Below are 21346 nucleotides of genomic sequence, written 5' to 3' on the forward strand. Positions count from 1 at the left end.
AAATATTCATGAGCCGCGGGAATCTTCCGGCTCCACGAGGCCGAGTCACGCCCCTCAGCAACGGTTGCTAGGGCCGGCGGGAGGGCGGGCGGGGTGGCGGCCAACCAGGTTGGGGGGTTCGCGCGTGTCCCGCCCCGCACGCGCGGGAGCGCCCCTCGGGCTGGGAGGGAAGCTGGGGAGGTGAGACGCGGTCGAGACGGCGGGGCGCAGGCAGGCCAGGTGTCGGCTTCCGCAAAGGTGGTCTGGGGTGGAGACTCGCGCCCACCTTTCTCAGGTGGTAGGCGCCCGTGTCGGGTCGTCCCTGAGGCCAAGGCCCTGCGGGATTTAAAGGAAGCGACTTGGGAAAGGACCCTCTGAAGACGAGGGAAATGCAGACCTGGACTCCTGGAGGGGAGTCCAGAGTGTCCGCGCCGGCGAGAGGCGCCGTCACCCGTTTTCACTTATCCGCCTTTACTTCGCGTCTACGCGCGTCAGGCGCGAGCCGGGCTCCGTCGTGGCCGCGGCGCAGTGCGCGGGACGGCCAACCGGACACAGCCACGGCACGTGGGGTCGGCGCCGTGCCTGGGGCGGGGGCGGCCCCCCAGGGGCTTGCCGAGGTCAAGGCTTGCAGTGGGGTGAGCTCCTGGGCAACAGCAAGGAGCCGGCACGGGAGGGGGCCGAACGGCGCGGAAGGGGTAGGAATGGAAGGGGGTGCCGGCTGAGCAGAGGGGGAGGTTTGGCCTTACGTGTAATGCACCATTCTTTCTTATAAACAAGGAGAATGTGTTTATGCGTTACTTTGAAATTTTTTAAAATGTTAAATCATGTACTTCTGAGAGTCTCTAAAGGAGATACAATGTGCGCATTTATGCTTGGGGTGGGTGAGTCTTCAATTCAACCCCTTATGGCAACTTTTGGGTTGGATTTCCTGGGTACCGTTTGGGCCTCAGGGTGAGCTTCTGCAGGGCTGGGCTCCGGGCTTTGGGGAAGCTGGGTGGGCGGGTAGTCTGCAGGGCCTGCCGAAGTTGGGGGAAGCTGGAGATTAGGGAGCGCGGGACAGGGGCCCTCTGCGGAGCCCGGGGCGGGGCTGCGCACTACGTAAGTGAAAAACAAGAGCCCCCGCACTGGGTAAAAAGATTGAGCCGGACTCGCTGCTCCGCGGGCTCAGACGTCCCCGCCCAGCCGAGGCGCCCTGCGCCGCCTGGCCCTGGGCGCATGGCTGAGCCGCGCCCAAGGACCCCGCCGAACCTGCCAGGCGTCCTGGGAGCCGGGAGGAGCCCCTTCCGAAGCCACCTGCACCTGACCCTCGTCCCGGCAGCCCCTCCGCTTTTCCCCGGCCTCGGGTCCGGGGGAGTCTGCGGTGCTGACCCCGCGGGCTCCACCCTCCCTGAGGCTCCGCCCTCGGGCTGTCCCCTCCGCTCCGGAACCCCTACGGTGTGCTGCGCGGCACGGCGAAGGGACAGTCTAGGGGGGCGTGGGCGCAGCTGTGCGCGCCGTGAAGGTGCCCAGGGGCCCGGCGCTGGGCTCCAAGAGCGGCGCAGGGGCTCGAATCGGACATCGGCGACCCCGCCCCAGTCCACACCCGGCCGCGGATCCGCTTCGCCGCGGGGTCTCTATCTCCCCGCGAGTCCCGCCTGTTCCCGGGAGAGTCCGGGCAGTCTCCGGAGAAGTTGTCTCCCCCAGACCCCATCCCCAGCGGAGACAACCCCGCAGGCCGCAGCCCACGAGGCCCAGGCGGGCGGGAACCGCCCTCCGCGCAGCTCCCGGAAGCCCCGCCCGGCCGAGGCCTCTGACGGGCGGGCCTCTCGGCCAACCGGGGTGGGGCAGGGCGGGGCCCGGCGCGCGCGGCCAATGGCAGGCTGTGCCGGGCTGACGGACGGGCGCGGGGCGGGGCGTGCGCGGCCCGGTCGGGTGTCCGCCGCCCGCAGCCCGAACCGCACCCGCCGCGGACGGAGCCCATGCGCCGGGCGAGCCAAGTGCCCCGACCCCCGCCGCCGCCCCCGCCCCGGCCCCGGGGGCAGTCGTGCCAGTGAGCGGTGAGTGCGGCGGGGGCGGCGAGGGCCGGGCCGGGCGGGTGGCCTGCTGTCCTCGCAGGGCGCGCGGGGGCGCAGGTGAGCCGCGGGCGGCGGCGGGCGGGGCGCTGCGGCGGGGGTTGCGGGCGGCGGCTGGTCCGCTCTGCCTCACCCAGGCCAGCCCCTTCGGCTCCGTGTCCCGGGCCCTGTCTTCCGGGGCCCCACAAGTGCGCTGGGTGTCCCCGAGCGGAGGCCCGCCCGTGACCATGGCGCTAGGCGGGGTCTCCCACCCGCCAGAGACGCAAGGACTCCTGCGAAGAGCTCGGGCACCGGGCGGCCATCACATACACCAGACGAATCTGAGGTTTAGGAAGTCACTGTCCACTGTCCCCACAAGGGCATCCCTTCTTTAAGCATCACAAATTGGGGGCACCCCAGCTAGGGGCCTTGGCCCCAGGCCCTTTTCCTTTTTCATCTGTCTCCTTATTTCCACACCTCCTTTGGGTCTTTTCCTGTGATCAGCTTCTGCTTCCTGGAGCCCTGGCCCCCTGCCCGCCTCCTCACCTTCCTTATGCTCTCCAAAGTTCTTCTGGCAGTGGGACCCCGTGGGTTTCCCTTTATTTTTCCTTTATGTGGATTTTGTGTTTGGAGCATAGCCCGAACCTGCCAAGGCAGGGGTACTTTCTGTCTGCTCGTCATCCTGTGCCTGAAGCAGTACCTGGCATGCAGTAGCTGCTCAGTGAATACTTGTCAAATGCACCAGCATGCCCGGGGGTGGGGGGGCCTGGAGCCGGTTGTCGGCTGCCACCAGCCTGTCCGGGCACGCTGCTGTGCCCGCCACTGTGGCAAGGCCTGTTCTCATGGGGGCGCTGGTAACCTCAGCCCACGGCGCTTCCAGTTCAGGCTTCTTGCCTACCCAGCAGCTTCTAATTCGGGTGCATGCTTGGGAGACGCTGTCAGCTGTCAGCCCTGCCTCTGGGGGGCCGGCTCCCTGCTTCTCTCACACAGTCATTAAATGCAGCTGAAGGCAGGACCCCCCCTCCCACCTCTGGGCTGGAGGTGCCACAGGTGAGTGGCTGGGCCACCATTCTGGCTGCCGCCCCTGTTACCTGGATGTCTGGGCCCAGAGGGCAGGCCGGGCCTGGGCAGGCTGGCCCAGGGAGCTCAGCGGGCCTGCCCTGCGTGGTCTGGCTGTGCTGAGTGCCGCTTCCTTGGCAGGTGGGACAGGCGACCACTGCAGTGCCTTGTGCTGCGGTCCTTTGAGGAGCAATGACGGAGTATAAGCTCGTGGTGGTGGGCGCCGGAGGCGTGGGGAAGAGCGCCCTGACCATCCAGCTCATCCAGAACCACTTTGTGGATGAGTACGACCCCACCATAGAGGTGAGCTGGCCTGGCCCCTGTCCGCAGCCTGGCTTCTGACACGGGCTTGTCTTCTACCCACTCTGCAGGAGGGAGTCTCTTCGTCATAGGTCCTGGGGGGCACGAGAGGAGTGAGGGAGGGTCCCATCCCTGGAGGGCCGGCTGTCTCTAAGCAGTGTCCTCCCCAGGACTCCTACCGGAAGCAAGTGGTCATTGATGGGGAGACTTGCCTGCTGGACATCCTGGACACGGCGGGCCAGGAGGAGTACAGCGCCATGCGGGACCAGTACATGCGCACCGGGGAGGGCTTCCTTTGTGTGTTTGCCATCAACAACGCCAAGTCCTTCGAGGACATCCACCAGTACAGGTGAGCTGCCCGCCAGCCCTCAGGGGCCTCCTGTCCTCCCTCAGGGGCCACAGGCAGCCTGCCCGCCGGCTCACGCCTTCCCCCTTGCAGGGAGCAGATCAAACGGGTGAAGGACTCAGACGATGTGCCCATGGTGCTGGTGGGGAACAAGTGTGACCTGGCCGCGCGCACCGTGGAGTCTCGGCAGGCCCAGGACCTCGCCCGCAGCTACGGCATCCCCTACATCGAGACCTCGGCCAAGACGCGCCAGGTGAGCGGGCCCCCTGCCCCCGCAGCCAGCCAGGGCCCCGCCCCGCCCCGCCCGGGAGCCGCACTCACTGCCCCCTCTCCCTTGACGCAGGGCAGCCGCTCTGGCTCTGGCTCCAGCTCCGGGACCCTCTGGGACCCTCCGGGACCCCCGTGACCCAGCAGCCCCTCTCGCTGTAAGTCTCCCCGGATGGCAGGGCAGCGAGGGAGGCCAGGGCCGCCCGGGTCTGGGCCGACACAGCTCCCGGGGGAGGTGGAGGTCCCTGGAGAGAGCTGCCCTGAGCCAGACCGGAGCGGTGACCCTGGGGCCCCCACCCCTGTGCCCCCAGATTGCCCCACGGGTCCTGGTCGGCCCCAGCCCTCAGCGGGCCGTCGGGGAGCTGCTGAGGACAGGCCTCTCAACGGGGTGGCCCTGGGGCCAGAGGGGAGCAGGGTCCAGCTCCCCGTTTGCGGGGTGGGGTGGAGAAGGGGCTGGGCTTCTGCTCGAGGCCGAGGCAGCGGTCCCCCGCCTGAGCTAGCCTCCTCTCCCCAGGGCGTGGAGGATGCCTTCTACACGCTGGTGCGCGAGATCCGGCAGCACAAGGCGCGCAAGCTGAGCCCACCTGACGAGGGCGGCCCGGGCTGCCTGAGCTGCAGGTGCCTGCTCTCCTGACGGCGGCGTGGCGTGGGCTGTGGAGGTGCCGGATGAGACGCGGGCTAAGGGTGCAGGGAAGGAAGGGAGTGCCGCCAGAGCCTGGCCCGCCCAGGTCGGTGGACAGAGTGACCGCGGGCCTCCCGGGACGCTTTGCACAGACTGTCATGAACTGACGCCGGCGGCCCCCAGTTGTCACTCTCCTCCAGCCCCGTCCTGGCCCACTGGGCACAGGCTGAGTTGCAGTAAATTATTTCATGTCTTGACCCTGGCATTTGGCTGAGGCCGGGAGGCTGCGGTGCGAGTGGCCCCCCAGGAGGCATGCGGGAACCTCAGCTTCGTGCATCCGGCAGCTTCTCTGCCTCTGGGGGCCCCGGGTGCGTCCTCCGGAGACCTCTGGGTGCTGCGAGAGCCAGCCCGTCTACCACTTAGCACGTGAAACTTTATTCACCTTTAACCGGCAAGGGGGGAAACTGAGACCAAAGACTGTCCCTTCCCTGGTAGGGAGGCCTTCATGGGGAATGGCTGGGGGCCGGGGAGCTTCTTCGGACTCCGGGTGGGGTCGTATCTCCTGAGTTTTGGGGACCCTGGAAGGCAGTAACTGACTTTGGCAGAGGGAGGGACACAGCCTGTCGGGTCCAGCGGCGCCCTCTGCTCTGCCCCGTGGGGACCAGGTGGCTGCGTGGGGTCTGGCGTCTGGCTGGCCGTGCCCCCTATGTGTGTGAGGGTGGCCCGCTGGCCCCTGCCATCCCCTCGTTGGAGGTGGCCTGTTGCTCCCAGGGCCACCTCAGGTCACCAAAGCGGCCTGTGGGGCCCATCCAGGCCCCAGGTGGCCACATGCAGCTCCGAGAGGGCTCACCTTGCCTTGGGCAGAACTCTGGACTGGCCAGGGTGGCCCCTTTAGTCATCACCCCAACTGTCGGGGTGCTCACAGCACCCCTGCCTTCCCGGGTCCCAAATTCAGGCCAGGCCAGGCGCTTCTGGGTCAGGGCCTTGTGCCGTGTGAGGGGTCCTGTCCTCAGGGAAGGCCAGCGTGAAGCAGCAGGGCGTGTCGCTGGCTCCCCAGGGCCTCGGGGCCACTGTGCTCACAGTCACCTTGTTCTCTGGAGGCCCCTGAGCGTCCAGCTTCCTCGTGGACGCAGAGGTTGGGGGTTGTGGGGACGTGCGGGGCTTGCTCTTGGGGCACTGCCCTGGCTCCATCGTGGCCGTGCTGGTCACTGCCCCAGGAGGGGTGCTGGCTGGGTGCTGGGAGGGAATTCCATCACTGTGGCCGCAGCCGACCCTGAGGACTGTTCTGGGCTGGGGACCAGCAGGCCAGACTCGGAGCCTCCGGGGCCCCCAGCGGGAGGCCTGCGGCCGGGGCCCCCTCGTGCTGCGGCTCCTTGGCCTTCAGGATGGCCGGGCCGGGCGAGGGGCCGGGCTGCTCGTGCTGGGCAGGTGGGCCAGGGAGGGCCAGCCCGTCTTCTCCGGGGAGCGTCTTGATGCTGGGAGGGGTAAGGAGAGGCCTGGGGGCTGGGGCAGGTCGCTCCAGGCCCAGGGGCCTCGTGGGGAACTCTTCAGGTTTTGCTGGAAATGAACAGACCAGGCCAGCTTCTCGACCAGGCCGTTCGGCCTGCGCAGGATGGGCCCGTGGGACCCTGCATGGCTGCTCCGGCCCAACGCTGAGAACAGCTCTCCAGGCTGCTGACCCCTGGCTGTCCTGACGCCCAGCCCTGGCCTGCTCAGCCGCGTCTTAGAGCAGAAGAGCAGGTGGATGGGGGTGAGGAGGAAGGCCTGGGGCTCGCCCACCGCTCACTGCCCCGGAGGGTGACCCCGGAGGAGACAGCTGCCGAGTGCACCTGGGGGAAGCAGGTCCCGCTTCACCCCGCGTAGCTTGGCCATCGAGGCCTGCAGCTGCCTGAGCACCGCGCCGTCCTCCAGGGCCCAGGCCCGGGACCGCGTGTCCTGCACGAACTCCTGCAGGCCTTCCGGGGCAGCTTCAGGAGGCGCTCTGGGGGTGCGGATGCCATCAGGCCAGCGGGGGCCCCACCGGGAAGACTCAGCCCCCCACCCTGGGGTGCCTCCCGTGGGCGGCGGCTGTGTTCCGCTGGGCACCACACCTGGGGGTCTGCCGTGCCCGGGAGAGCCGTGGGCAGGGCCACCGCCAAGGGCGCGCTCCGGAGGGCGACCTCTGGGCCCCCGTGCTGGCCGGCCTGCCTCCTCTGCGGCCTGCACTCCACGCTCGGGAGCCTTGCGGACAGTGTACACCATGGCCGTCAGCATGTGCTCGCTCTCCAGGATGTAGGCATCCCAGAGCTTCAGGATGAGCGAAAAGGGGGTCTGTGGGGACAGCAGGCCCAGGAGGGGCAGCTTGAGCAGGGCACGGTGGTGGTCCCAGCACAGGGTAAGAACCCGCCACCGGCCACCGGCCTCCGGCCCCTGCAGTCCGCCTGGGCTGCATCAGACAAGCTCCTGCAGCTCCTCACCTGGCTGGGCTCGTCCCGGTGGGGTCGTGGCTCCTGGACTCAAGGTCCTGAGGGCCTGGCCAGCACGACCCCTAATCTGGGGGCAACAGAGCCTGTCCCACGCTCGGTGGGAACACCTCAGTGGAGCAGAACACTGGCTTGCCCACCCCCAGGCTGACCCAGCCTTCTGAAGGGAGCCAAAGCAGAAACGGCTGGGACTTCGAGATGCCCTGCGCCCACCAGGAGGGCTCTGGGCTGCCCCCCGGACGCCCCTCGGGAGGGTCATGGCATGTCTGGGGGGTGGGGCTCAGCCTCCCGGGCAGCCTTACCCGGTGGATGAAGCCCTGCAGGAACCACTGGACTGTGTCAGTCCCCAGGGACATCTGCTCCTCGTCCCGATGGAGGGCACAGGGGCTCAGGGCCTGCGTGCTGGGCCGGAAACCTCCCTATTTCAGAACGCCGTGCGGCCGCCCCCAGGGCCCAGGTGGCCCGAGCTCACCGCTGATCCGCCCCAGGAAAAGGAGAGTGAAGCCTGCAGGAGGCCAAGCCCCCGCGGTGGCCGTGGGACAGGGCCTCTGGGGGGGGGGCGGGGGGCGGGGGGCGACGCATCTACTCACCAGGTGTCGCTGCAGCTGGGGGAGGCTCTGCCTAGAATGTGCTCTTCGTGGGGCTGGAGTCTCAGCCGTTCTGGGAACCCCCGGGATGAAGAAGCCCGAGGAGCCCCCGGACCTCCACAAGTCAGAGCCGTGTCCAGCGAGGGTTGAGTACCGCAGGTGCCCCCGGCGGTGACCCCAGCGTGCGGGGCCCTCCTGAGCCCTGGCTGGACACGCTCTTCCCAGGCAGGACAGCCTGTGAGGCCGGGGCCGCCAGGGCAAAGGCCCTGCTCCCGGAGGCCCAGCTCGGCTGGCGCCCTGGGCTGAGGGGCGGGCAGGCGTCCGGCCCTGGCACTTGCCCTGGCCACAGTGGGGGGTGGGGGACCCGGTACAGAGGGGCAGGGAGTGCGGCCCACGGGGTGGGTGGCGGGGGTGGGCCTGGCCCTCTCCTAGGCTTGGCAGCCAGGCTGCGGGCACGGGAGGGGGTGTTGCTGCCGCTGGGGCTTCCTCTGGCCGTGGGCTCAGAGGGCGCTGGGGGGTGGCAGGTGTGAGGCAGAAGGACCAGCAGGGAAGGGAGAGTTGCCCGGACGAGGCCGGGACTGAGGGCTGTGGCTCTAGGACCCAGAGGGCAGCACGGGGAGCCAGTGCCCTTCGCTGATGGGGAGATGGACTGGGCCCAGGTCCCCGCCAGCCCACAGCCGGGGGAGCTCTGCAGGGAGACCCCTGGCCCTGAGGCACTCCCAGCTGTCCCCGGCGGTCACCTACCATGCATGGCGTGTTTCTTGTCATCAGCTGGACCAGCGCCCAGAAGGCGTCCTCCTCAGGAACATCAGCAGGATGGCCATGACCTGGTTCATGCCCTGGCAGTAGCCCACCTCTTGCAAGAGCCAGATGTGCATGGAGGACCCACCCGGAGGCCTCTTCTGCCCCCCTCCACACTACCACCTCAGCTCCTGGATGGGCTCCCGCCTGGCCGAGCCCACACTGCCGTGGAGGGGCCACCTGAGATGCCCTCTGGGCCGGAGAGCCCCTGAGCCAGCTCAGGCGCCAGCACCACAGCAGCCCCGTGCCTGAGGCTCTGGGCGCCGTCCTGGGTCCCCTTTCCCAGACGAGGCGAGGGGGGCGATGGGGCCCAGCACGGGCTGGAGGTCCTGCCGTGAGGGCAGGCTTGGGGGGCCTGACCTGGGAGAGCACAAGGCCAGGGGGCTGGCCCAAGACCCCACTGTGGGCAGCCCGTGGGGTCCTCTCAGCTGGTGGTCCTCGAGGGAGTGTTCTGGAAAGAGCCGGTGGAGCAGGAGCTGCCTCCCGGGGGCCCCACAAGAGCTTTGGTCCGTGGGAACCTTCATCCCTGCCAAGTTTCTGATTAATAGTACAGCATTTTCAGGATCAAAACTCAAGTTTCAGGGGTAAAGTCTACATGCAATGAAATATAAATATCCCAGGTATACAGTTTGACAAGTTTTTATTTTCTTTATTTTTTCAGTTTGCACACATGACAGTTCAGTCTCTGGGATGTACAGCCCCGTGGGTTTTCACACACGGGCGGGGCCGCCGCATCCACGCTGCAGCCTAAGCCCCCACCCCATTAGCCCCGGCAGCCGCTGATGCTCGCCCTCCCGGGGCTGTGCTTGTTCCAGAACGCCCTGTGAGAGGAAGCATATGTGGGTCTGGATTCCTTCACTTAGCAAAATATGTCTAAGGCTCATCCACGCTGCTGAGTCAATCAATAGCTTGTTCCTTTGTGTCCCTGAATCATAGTCCGTTTCATGGAATCCCACGGTTTATCCATTCCCTCAATGAAGATGATCTTGGTTGCTTCCAGTTTTTAATGATCACGAACAGAGCAGTGAATATTGCATGCAGGTTTTATGTGGGTTTAAGTTTTCAGTTCATTTGGGTAAATACCAAGGAGCATCATTGCTGATCACATGGTGAGAGTATATGTAGTTTTTTTTTTTTTTGGCTGCATTGGGTCTTCACTGCTGCAGCACGTGGGCCCTAGAGCACACAGGCTTCAGTAGTTGTGGCTCGCGGGCTCTAGAGCGCAGGCTCAGTAGTTGTGGCGCACGGGCTTAGTTGCTCCGCGGCATGTGGGATCTTCCCGGGCCAGGGATGGAACCGGTGTCCCCTGCATTGGCAGGTGGATTCTTAACAACTGCGCCACCAGGGAAGTCCCAGTATGTGTAGTTTTGTAAGAAACCGCCCAGCTGTCCCCCACAGTGGCTGCACCATTTGCATCCCCACCAGTGCTGGACGAGAGTTCCTGTTGCTCCACATCCTTGCCAGCACTTTGGTTCTTATTCTGCATGAGTCCTTTATTAGATATATGATTGGCAAATACCTTCTCCCACTCTGTAGCTTTTTCATTCCTTTAACAGTGTCTTTTGCAGAATGAAAGTTTTACATTTAGATACAGTTCATTCTCTCATAGGTGTCCTCTCTCTCATCTGACCGGCCTCTTTCCCAGTGTCCATGGCCTCACCCCATCCTGGCGTTCTGGTTTTCTAATGCCACAAGTGGGTTGCCCTGCAAACAAGCCAGAGGTTTAAGATGGAACCAGAAGTTGGGACACAGCCATGTTTACTCATTTGTGTATCCAACAGGCTGTGTTCTCAGACAACAGTGGCTGGGCCTGAAGTCTAAGATATTTACCATCTGGCGCATTACAGGAAACCTCCCTGATTTTGTGCCCAGGCCTGCAGATGGGCAGGGGTGGTGGGACGGCGGGGCCCACCAGGCTTATCCTCACACCCTGGGCTCCTGTCTGCGTGAGGCCTGCAGCCTGGTGGCTGTGGGGTGATGGAGGTTCTGAGGGCCAGCAGCGGCTGACTCGCCCTGGGCCCGGCCTCGGAGGTCAGCAGAGACACAGCCACACTCCGGGCCAAGGCAGGCATGGGGCCTCCCAGCTTCGGGCCCGTGGAGTCCCCCCGGTAGAGGCATCTCATCATGAGAGGAGTGTGGGAGGTCCAGGGCGACCACTTGGGCAGCACAGCCCACGCCTGCCTTGATGCTCCCAGCGCCATCTTGGCCAGACCCCTCTTCTCTCCAGGGTCAGGGCTCTGAAGAGCATCTCTTGGTCCAGAGTGAGCTTGATCTGTTGGCTATTCATGTGCGCCCCGAACCTGTCACGGCAGAACCTGCTCTCCTGCCCACCCACAAGGTCTCCCCGGCCGGCAGGGTTTTTGCCCCATACCCAGTTACCCAGATTGGAACAGGTTGTTCAGAAAGCAGTGAGGCGTTGGGAGACCCGATACTAGGGCTCCCATTAGGGCTGGATATTAGGGGATTACAGTAAATGCTTCAGGTGTAGCAACAGGGTGAAGGTCACGCATAAGAAAAGAATCCCTGTGTCGTCGTGTCCCGTCCCCCCCCGCCCCGCCCCAAGATCCCACTCGGCTTTGGGATCTTAGTTCCCCAACCAGGGATCAAACCCTGGTGCTCGGCAGTGAAAGTGCCGAGTCCTAACCACTGGACCGCCAGGGAGTTCCCAAGAATCCCTCTTTTTAAATTTATTTATTTATTTATTTATTTTTGGCTGTGTTGGGTCTTCGTTTCTGTGCGAGGGCTTTCTCTAGTTGGCGGCGAGCAGGTGCCACTCTTCATCGTGGTGCGCGGGCCTCTCACTATCGCGGCCTCTCTTGTTGCGGAGCACAGGCTCCAGACACGCAGGCTCAGTAGTTGTGGCTCATGGGCCTAGTTGCTCCGCGGCATGTGGGATCTTCCCAGACCAGGGCTTGAACCCGTGTCCCCTGCATTGGCAGGCAGATTCTCAACCACTGCGCCACCAGGGAAGCCCAAGAATCCCTGTTTTTAAAATGCATACTGAGAACCTAGGGACGGGGTGAGGCCAGACGTCTTGGGTTCTCTGTAAAACACCTGTGCTGGTCAAGTGTGTGGTGAACGCAGGAAACAGGACAGGACAGTGTCGCTAGTGTTGGACCTGGGTGATGGAATTTGGGGGTTCGTCACACTTTTAAAAAATAAATGATGGAAATTGTCTAAAAGAGCAGAAATATATAACTAAAAAACATCAAGATGGGGCGTCATTTCGACCCCGCCGACCCGCATTCGTTCCATCTGGGCTCGGGTCGAGCCTGGTCTCTGCTGCCTGGAGCCCCTCCCCTCCCGCGGGGCCCTCTGGGGCCTGTTGAGCCAGTCCAGACCGGTCCCCACTCTCCCCTCGCGCCCCCCGCCCCCGTGCCCCACACCGCCGCCCTCGCTCCTCACGTGCCCACTCGCGCCCCCTCGAGGCTCAGCCGGCACCGCCAGGCCGGGGGTCGGGCACCCGCCATCCCAGCTTCAGACCCAGGTCCACGGCCTCCCCCCGCGGGGCCCCGGGGACCCACTTGATGCCGTAGCGCTCCCGGAACATGATGTGGTTTCGGAAGGCACGGTTCCCATCCAGGTCGATCTGCTTTATGTCCTGGGAGTACAGACGGGCCTGCTGCTTCGGGCTCTGTGGGCGGGGCCAAGGGGCGGGGCGGGCGTCAGGCGGAACCTGGACCCACGGCCACCACCGCCGGACAGAGCGGGCGCTGCGAGGCCAGCGGGAACTGAGCTGTTTCTGCAGAAGCCTCATTGTGCGCGTTTCTGAAGCCAGGGCGGGTCACGAGTGACCCCTGTCAGGATGAAGGTGACCTGACGATTGCCTGTGCTCCTAGCCTGGCAGTCTGCTCCAACAGAAGATAATATCATCAGTGTGTCATCCAATCATCAAGTTCTTTATAATTTCTTAAATATAAAATGTGCAACACTCAATGAAAAGTAACCAGGCATTATCAGGAAATAAGATGTGATGAAAAAGAACGGGCAATAGGAACAAACCCAACAGAGGTGCAGATAACGGAGCTATTAGACAAGTACTTTAAACGAAATACACTTGGACTTCCCTGGTGGCGCAGTGGTTAAGAATCCTCCTGACAATGCAGGGGACACGGGTTCGAGCCCTGGTCTGGGAAGATTCCACATGCCGCGGAGCAACTAAGCCCATGCGCCAAAACTACTGAGCCTGCAAGCCACAACTACTGAGCCTGCAAGCCACAACTACTGAGGCTGCATGCCACAACTACTGAAGCTTGCGTGCCTAGAGCCTGTGCTCTGCAACGAGAAGCCACCTCAATGAAAAGTAGCCCTCGCTCGCCGCAACTAGAGAAAAGCCCGCACACAGCAACAAAGACCCAACGCAGCCAAAAATAAATAAATAAATAAATAAATTTATTAAAAAAAAAAAAAAAGAAATACACTTAATGTACTCAAGGAGCGAAAGGCAAGATTAACAGATGTGGGGAGGGGGAGACCTGGAAACAAAAACAAACAAATGAAAATTCTAAAAGAAATAAATAGAATAACTAAATTTAAGGACTCAATGGATAGTTTTGACAGCAGATCTAAAGATAAAGAGAGAATCGGTGAACCAGAAGGCAGGTCAAAAGAAATTATGTAGACCGAAACAGAGTCAAAGGATATAAAATCTAATAAAAAGAATAAGAGACATGTGGGTACAGTGGAAAGATCAAGCATATTTATTTATTTATTTTCAGCTGCATTGGGTCTTCGTTGCTGCGTGCGGGCTTTCTGTAGTTGCGGCGAGTGGGGGCTACTCTTCGTTGCGGTGCGCGGGCTTCTCATCGCGGTGGCTTCTCTTGTTGCGGAGCACGGGCTCTAGGTGCACGGGCTTCAGTAGTTGTGACATATGGGCTCAGTAGTTGTGGCTCGCGGGCTGCAGAGTGCAGGCTCAGTAGTTGTGGCGCATGGGCTTAGTTGCTCCGCCGCTTGTGGGATCTTCCCGGACCAGGGCTTGAACCCGTGTCCCCTTCATTGGCAGGCGGATTCTTAACCACTGTGCCACCAGGGAAATCCCAAGCATATTTTTTTAAAATAAATTTATTCATTTATTTATTTATTTATTTATTTATTTATTTTTGGCTGCATTGGGTCCTCGTTGCTGTAGGCGGGCTTTCTCTAGTTGTAGTGAGCGGAGACTACTCTTCGTTGCGGTGCGTGGGCTTCTCATCGTGGTGGCTTCTCTTGTTGTGGAGCACGGGCTCTAGGCGCGTGGGCTTCAGTAGTTGTGACATATGGGCTCAGTAGTTGTGGCTCGCGGGCTCTAGAGCGCAGGCTCAGTAGTTGTGGCGCACGGGCTTAGTTGCTCCGCAGCATGTGGGATCTTCCCAGACCAGGGCTTGAACCCGTGTCCCCTGCATTGGCAGGCGGATTCTTAACCACTGCGCCTCCAGGGAAACCCTCAAGCATATTTTTAATTGATTCTAGATGAAGAGCGGAGAGTGAGGCATCCAAAATATCTGAAGAAATAAGAGCTGAGACGTTCCCGAAACTGATGAAAGATATCAAGCTACAGATTCTAGAAGCACAGTGAGCAACAAAAAGGATAAATACAGGGAGAAACACATCCAAGCACAGTATAGTAAACCTGGTGACTGAGAATAAAGAGGAAAGCTTTAAAGTACCCAGGAAGACATGTCATCTTCAAAGGAGTGACAGTAAGAGTGACAGAAAGTATGGAAACCAGAAGACAATGGAATAACATCCCCAGAATGCTAACAGAAATAAATGCCAACCTACACATCTATACCCAGTGAAAATGTCCCTGAAAAATAAAGAATGCACAGAAAAATTTTCAGAGAAACAAAACCTGGCAGAATCTAGTTTCCTGGTTTCACCAGGAAACCCACATCAAATGAAATACTAGAAGGTGTTCTCCATGGAGAAAAAAAAAAAAGTGACCCCAGATAGAAGTTTGAAAATGCTAGGATTGAAGAGGGCCCGAGTTTGATCCCTGGTTGCAGAACTAAGATCCCGCAGCCACGCAGGAAAGAAAGAAAGAAAGGAAGGAAGGAAGGAAGAAAAGGACTCAACCAGGTGAATCAGGTAAGTTCAAAAATAACAAGAATGACATAACTTCCAGTGAATCCCAAAGGGCCCCCCACTGTGGCCAGCACATGTATGGTGGTAACCTGCACCCTCAACTTTGTGGAGTGTCTCAAAATTGACAAGTACGGGTGAGAAAATGAGGGGAAAGGCACTTCCAGACCTTCCTTCCCCTCCTCAGGAGTTTTACTCAGCTTTCAATTTTATGTCCTTTGCCTGGGCACCACTTGTTTCATTCAGTGTGTGGACACCTGGCCACACCCCTCACCAGCTCCAGTCCCCGCAGGTAACCCTCTCAGGCCTGGCCTTCCCCTCCCGAGTTTCCCTCCATCAGGGATTTCTGTTTGTTCTACTCAATGTTGAATCCTCAGCACCTAGAACACAGCCAGGCACACAGGAGTTAATAAATATTTACGAAGAAATGCATTTAGGTGAGGCACGAATTGTTAACATTCATTGACAATATTAGATGAATGTAACATCACCCACAGATTACAAACGTTGCCTTAATTAACAAAGTTGCCACTTTGTTCCGAAACCAACTGTCTATGTCTGACTCTCCAGCTCTAGTTGTCGGTGCTCGCAGAATCCCGACACCCAGACTTTGCTCCAAGTCAGAGAACCGACCCGCTGCCCGCCACGTTAATGTCACGGCCCGGGCCCTGCGAGGCCTCATCCTCACAGGGCCCGACTTTCGAAGCCCACCTACGGCACGCGCGGGTCCGCCCATCAGTTCCAGCCAGGCTGGAAGCGGTGAGGGCGCCTTGGGTACCACCGCCGGCCCCGCCCCACCCGCAGCCCCCGCCCCCTCTCCGCCAGCAGGCCCGCCCTAAACCCCGCCCCTGTCCGCCCGCCCACAGGCCCCACCCCTAGAGGCCCCGCCCCACCGCTGGTCCTGACACCGCCCCCCGGTCGGAAGTAGGCCGTCTCCCTCCCGGTCAACAGGCCAGGGACAGTTCGTTGTCGTGTCTAGGTCAGTCACTCCCTAGGTCCGTCAGCGGGTGGGCCAAACAGACGGCCGACCGGTCCGGGGTCAGTCCTTACCGGCGCCGGTCTTGGTCGGGCCGCGCGTGGACGCACGCCGGACGCCACTGAGGCCACGCAGCCCGGGGATACGCGCGCTCGCCAACGTGGGGCGAGGGGTCCTCTGGGCCGGGGGCACCTCCGCTCCGCGGGCCTGGGGGGCGGGTCCTGTCGGGGGCGGGTTCGGTGAGGCGGGGCCGCGCGGGCCGAGGCCGCGGCACCGCCCAGGGAACGTCGGCGCGCTCCGATGACGTCAGGGCGTCCGAGTTCGCCTCTGCGCGTGCGCGCCGCCGCCGGCCGTCCTCCCGGGGCACGCTGGGACTTCCGGCGCGGGGCGCTGGGTCTGCGCCTGCGTGATCTGCGTCTTGGTGGTCCGCCCTTTGGCGCCCAGCAATCTACATCAGCAAGGGCTGGCTCAGCCAGACTTTCCTTCTCAGATTGAGTAACCCCCGACCTTATTCCCCCAAAGAACCGATCCCCAGGAAGGACAGACAGCCCTGGCAGAGAGCACTCGCCCGGGTGGCGCCCACAGGGTGTTGGGCCTTGGGATGGCCATGTGTCCGCCCTGCAGTTCTGTCCCGTTAGGTCACCCGAGTGCCCCGGGGGAGCTGGGTGGGCAGCTCCTGTGGGAAAGAGAAAGACATAAGTGGGACAGCACCTCGGGGGCCGCGAGGTCGGGTTGTCACAAGGTCTGGCTGAGACAGTCTAAATGTCAGCTTGTGGAGGTTGGTTGAGTAGATTGAATACACTCGAACAGAGACACACAGTGTGCCCACTAAAAGTTAGCTTCCATACGTATCTATTCACGTACGTGTATATTCGTGTATACATTGTATACATATCTATTCTTAGGTGAGAAATATAGCAGCTCCCTAATGCATTAGTTTCTTACTGCTACTGTAGTGAGTTGCTACAGACTAGATATTTTACAATTCTGGAGGTCAGAAGTCAGAAATGGGCCTTAGGGGGTTAAAAATCAAGGTATCCACAGAATGGTTCCTTCCAGAGGCTCCAGGGGAGGATCTAGTTCTTGGCCTTTTCTAGCTTCTAGAGGCTGCCTGTCTCCATCTTCAAAGCGCAGCCACTCCAACCTCTGCTTCCATTGTCACTTTTCCTCTCTGATTTTGACCCTTTTGCCTCTCTTTTAAGGACCCTCAGGATTACATTGGGCCTATCCAAGTAATCAAGGACAGTACCCCCATCTCAAGATTCTTAACTTTGTCATATCTGCAGAGACCCCTTTGCCATCTATGGTAACTATTGACAGGTTTGGGGATTAGGATGTGACCATCTTCGGGGGCCATTATTCTGCCTACTATTGCTTATATCTCATTTTTATTTTTAAGACTGTATTGTGTGTACAGGAGGAGTAGGAGCAGATACACAGATGTCAGATCATTTGTCTCTGGAAGATGGGCATTCTTGGGCCTTTCATTTTTTTAATCTCTTCTGGTTTTTCTACAAAAAGCACATACTGCCCCTGTGGTAAAAACCACGTTAAAGTTGGTTGGCATGCCAGTGCACCCAGAGGCCTCTTTCTGCCCCCTGCCCTCTCCCTGCTCCATCCTCACCCACCCCAGCCTGCAGGAGCTTCTGCCAGAAACCCAGCACCACGCTCATTTTCCTGCATCAGGGTGGGAGAGAGCTGCTCACTGTCTTCACTTGTCAACTTGCACTTGCTCTGGGGGAGCTCATGGCGTGGGGCGGGGGTGGGTGTCTGTGCCTTGGGGGCCCAAACCTGCGAAGCCACTAGGCTCTCCAGGACCCCTGGCCCCACATTGGTGGCCCTGACCCCCTTACAAACTACACAAGCAAGGACTGGCCCCCACCGGATATTCTCCCCAAGTTGAGTAACCCTTCCTTTATTCCCACAACAAACCAACCCCCAGGCAACTCGTCAGCTCCCTGAGGCTCCTTTGTTAAATTTAGAGATCTTGGTTGGTTTCAATAACTGACCATCTGGGCCACATGTGCTTTTCTCTTCTCCTGCTGTAAATTCCCGCTCTGATGTTTTAAATTTACCAATAGTGAGCCTGTGAAACCCTAGGCCGCCAACCGTGACCCCAGTAAAAGCAGAACCCTAGCTGCCTGCCCCCAACCCCCCACCCCATCCCCACCTCGCTCTGTGGCCCCAGGTATGCCATGTGCATTCCAACACATGTGAGTAATAAACCTTTTTTTTTTCCCCCAAAGTTTCCTAATGGTCTTTGTTGAAGGCCACCTTGCAATCACAAGGGCAAGTCCAGCCACGACACTGGTTATGGCTAGGCCAAGAGGGGCGCAAAACAGGTGTGTTATGAAGCCTTTAACCATCTTCCTACTGGTAGACATTTAGATTGTTTCCAGGTTTGGACAGTTGCAAAATGCTGCAAAAAGACATTTTGACCATGTCTCCTAAGCTCATGCATGAATATTCCTCTTGATCGATACACAGAAATGCAGGGGTGTGTAGTGTTTTACATAAGCCAAATGCCACGCTTGTTACCCGAAAAACGTTTCGCCTTGTGGTGCGTGTTGAGTCAAAAGACACAGCCAAGCCAAAGATCCGGAGAAGGAAGGATTTATTACCTGCTGCAAATAAGGGGAACACTGGGGATCTTCTCCAAAGCAGTGTCTCCCCGCAGAGTCCAGGGTTTATTTGATTGAAGTCAGGAGGGTCAGAAAAGGTCATCTTCACCCCTTAGATTCAGGTAGGTCTGGTGGTTGCGGCTTCAGGCTAATCGTCACCATTGAAACAGAACCGGGAGTCTTTACAACTGGTACATTATTTTTGCTGTTGTTACTTCTCTTGTCTGATTACAGTCGTTTGTTTCTGCGTTCTTTTGTTCCCTTAAGACCATCAATTACTGAGACCTGTTCAAGGGCAAGCATTGTGGCCCACCTTAGATCACAAAACGGCTTAGGCCAAAAAATGGCCTCTCTTCTGTTAAGAAAGCCACGCCTGGTTCTCTCTCCCAGGAAACCTACCGTATCTGCTTACACACTGACGCATTTCATCACGGCCAGGACAGATAATTTCCATCTTTTCCTGTGTGGCAGCAAAAAGAAGTGTCTCAGATATTCGATTTCTGTACTTTGGGAAACTCCCACGTCCTGCCTGCTGGTGGGAGGGCGCAGAGGAAGCCCCGACGGCCTCTGTCTCCTTGGGGGTGGTCGGGGCTCCCTGCGCCTGCGGCCGCATGTCCGCCTGGCGCCCCCTCCCCGCAAGGTGGCCTGCCCCCGTTCTGGGTGACAAAGTGGAAAATCAAACAGGGACGTCAAGTTTTACGCCGGAGTTCAGCGGAAAGCGGCGAAGGTTTAACTGGGGGCGCAGGCTCGGCGCGCGTCTCAGAAAAAGACCCGGGGCCAAGCCGGGGAGGGATGGAGGGATGGAGGGATGGAGGGATGGAGGGATGGAGGGATGGAGGGATGGAGGGATGGAGGGATGGAGGGATGGAGGGATGGAGGGATGGAGGGATGGAGGGCGGGCCCCTCCCGGGCCCCTCCCGGGCCCCTCCCGGGGTCTAATGTTCTCCCGCCGGGGTTCGGTGGGCGATGGCGAGCTGGCGCGTGACCCTGGGCCCGCCCGGCCCGCACTCTCCAAGGCCCCGCCCCAGGACGTGACCCCACCCCCTGCCCGGGCGGAAGTCGCAGCTCGGTCCTCTGGTCTGCGGTGGAGGCCCCGGAGGTGAGGTTGGGGGTCCGGGGCAGAGCGGGAGCGGGCCGGGGAGGGGGGCGCGGCGACCCCGCGGTGTGTTTGGGGTTCCCCCAGCCGCTGACCGCGTGGCGGACGGTTCCTGGGCCCGAGAAAGCACGGGGGCCGGGGGCGCGGGGAGCCCTCTCCGCGCGGCATCTGAGCGGCCCGCCTCTCCATGGAGAGGCCCCGGCCCGACTCCGCGCTGACCTCCGACCCTCGACCCCCGGGCACATGCGGAGCCTCGGGCGGGCGTGGGGGGCGGCGGCGGCCCCGCGCGGACTCCGGCGCGCCCCTGCTCCCTGCCCCGCCCCGTGCCTCGCAGAGGTAACCAAGCTGCGCCGGGAGAGGAAGGCGGGCCGCGGGCGCCGCTCCAGGGAAGGCCCGGGCCGGACCCTGAGGCGAAGACGCACTTCCTGTCTTCCGGCACGGTCTTGCGCAGCGGCCTGTCCCCGCACTTGGAAGCGTTAATTAGGGGCCGTTGTTGAGATCCTGGACCCGCGACTTGGGGCCTGGGGAGCAGCCCAGCTGGTGGGGGTCCTGATTGCCAGGGAGGCCGTGGGCCGGACATGTGCTTGTTCCTGTCCGGATCAGGCACCCTGACTGGGGGCTTGTGAGGAAGGCTGTACACGCGGCGTCTTTGCGGGATGTTAACACTTTTTCATGGGTTCTCAAAGCGATCCGTGTTCTCTGGAGGCTAAGACGCCCACAGGCCAACCAAAGGGATACTCTGGGTCTAGTCAAGTCTGGGGGCTTGGGGGGCGCAGCTGCCGGGTATCAGTTTCCTACTCTGGAGAGGCGAGTTCCCTAATGTCACACTGCATTCAGGGAGGGAGCAGCCGGGGGAGCAGTGTTCGGGCTAGAGCTCCTCAGTGGCCCCTCCTCCTCATCCCTCTCCCGCGATGACTGAGGATTCTGAGTCAGGGTTTGGGTGGCCACACCCTGGGCTGGGGGGTGGGTGGCAGGTCTGGTTTTGCTCACGTGCTCTGGCCAGTGGGCTGGGCGGCCTCTCCCTGGGATGGTCCCTCCCTGTGATGGTACGTGAAGTGGCCAGTTACCCATGCCCTCGCCTCAGTTTCTTGGCAGGCCCCCTTGCTGGGACGTGCACACGTGAATCTGAATCTTACCTGATCATTGGCACCAGGGGCCTCCCAGGAAGAATGTAACTAGAGCCTTTGCCTGGGCTGGCCCTCCTTCCCGCTGTGGGCTCGAAGCCGAACCAGCCGGGGCCGAACCAGCCGGGGCCGGCAGGGGGCATGCCCTCTTCAGCAAGGCCGGGGCTGTGTCAGGCACGGACACAACACGAGTGAAGCATTGTTCTCAGGAATCTGGGGGTTTCGGGGAACCGGGAACCTCACATGGCTCTGAGTCATCCTGCCTCCAGAGACCTGGAAAGGCATGGCTTCCAGGCGCGGGTGTTTACTGAACTTTCTGTGGCTCTTGACTGAAAGCCCGCTCCCTGCCCCGCTCCCGGGCACCCCCCAGCTCATGGCTGCCGCTGGGTTCCTCTCCTGCTGGCTCCCCCTTCAGGGCCACAGTCGGCACCCGCCCGGGGCTCTGGTTCCTCATTTGTTCAGGCTCTGTGTGTGGCCCTGGTGAGGTTTCAGGGCCTGTGACCTCCCATCCCAGACCTGCTGGCCAGAGGCCTTCCTCTTTTCTCAGCCTGCTTGGTGAGCTGGCTTCTTTGTGGGCTGGTCCCTGGGCTGAGCCAGGGTCGGGCAGAGGACGTGCCCTCTCCAGAGTCCCAGCTCCCAGAAGGGGCTCATGGAAGCAGGCACCCCGGGTGGCCACCCATGAATGCACCATCCAGAGCGTAGGTCACTGGACCTGGGGTCCCCACCCCACCTGCTGTGTCCTGGCCAGGGCACTTGTGGCTGGCACCCCTCAGGAACTGTCAGCTGACCACCTGACAGGGCTGCTTCAGGGCAGTGAGGCCTCAGGTGCTGGCATCCTGGGCGGGTCTGGCTTTGTGGATGCCGGCCAGGTGGGGCTGTGCGCTGCCTTCCTGTTCGCGGAGGGGAGGAGGAGGCTGAGTTGGCAGGGGCAGTTACTGCAGCACGTCACAGATTGGGGCCCCTGCACTCCCCTGGCTGGGGTCTGCACACCGTCCGGGCCCACAGGCCACCCCCTC

At 61.1% G+C, this 21346-nt stretch overlaps 2 protein-coding genes and 1 long non-coding RNA gene across 10 annotated transcripts in view; 2 read left to right on the top strand and 1 right to left on the bottom strand.

Moving 5' to 3' along the window:
• RNH1 (ribonuclease/angiogenin inhibitor 1) overlaps positions 1–21346 on the top strand; it is an 84221-nt gene that overhangs the window by 57071 nt on the left and 5804 nt on the right. Inside the window, exon 1 of one of the 5 annotated variants that reach the window (XM_061202375.1) lies at positions 15472–15492. The exons of 1 other annotated variant lie outside the window; for it this stretch is intronic. Coding sequence is in view for 1 of the 4 variants with exons in the window: in XM_061202378.1 (XP_061058361.1) it covers positions 19049–19209 (161 nt within the window). In the remaining 3 variants the exon portion in view is untranslated. Of the gene's footprint in view, positions 1–15471; positions 15493–19033; positions 19210–19403; positions 19409–21346 lie in introns of those variants that run through there. 3 more of the 5 variants (XM_061202378.1, XM_061202374.1, XM_061202377.1) reach the window with 3 other exon arrangements.
• HRAS (HRas proto-oncogene, GTPase) lies at positions 413–4860 on the top strand. 3 transcript variants are annotated; one of them, XM_061202382.1, is made up of 6 exons: positions 1871–2015; positions 3210–3371; positions 3539–3717; positions 3808–3967; positions 4058–4139; positions 4496–4586. In XM_061202382.1, the coding sequence occupies exons 2-5, from the start codon at positions 3261–3263 to the stop codon at positions 4118–4120; spliced, it is 513 nt and encodes a 170-aa protein (XP_061058365.1). In that variant the 5' UTR covers positions 1871–2015; positions 3210–3260; the 3' UTR covers positions 4121–4139; positions 4496–4586. The 3 variants fall into 3 exon arrangements, with proteins under 3 accessions (XP_061058364.1, XP_061058365.1, XP_061058363.1); XM_061202381.1 differs by lacking the exons at positions 1871–2015; positions 4058–4139 and adding an exon at positions 413–614 and having other exon boundaries at positions 4496–4860; XM_061202380.1 differs by lacking the exon at positions 4058–4139 and having other exon boundaries at positions 4496–4860.
• On the bottom strand, positions 11412–15758 carry LOC133098957 (uncharacterized). Of its 2 annotated transcripts, none has more exons than XR_009702274.1 (3): positions 15564–15758; positions 11978–12087; positions 11412–11571 (listed from the first exon to the last, which is right to left on the bottom strand). It is a non-coding gene; the product is annotated as an uncharacterized LOC133098957 (long non-coding RNA). The 2 variants fall into 2 exon arrangements; XR_009702273.1 differs by having other exon boundaries at positions 11978–12301.

Source organism: Eubalaena glacialis, chromosome 10, assembly GCF_028564815.1.
Source record: "Eubalaena glacialis isolate mEubGla1 chromosome 10, mEubGla1.1.hap2.+ XY, whole genome shotgun sequence".
Taxonomy (NCBI): Eukaryota; Metazoa; Chordata; class Mammalia; order Artiodactyla; family Balaenidae; genus Eubalaena; species Eubalaena glacialis.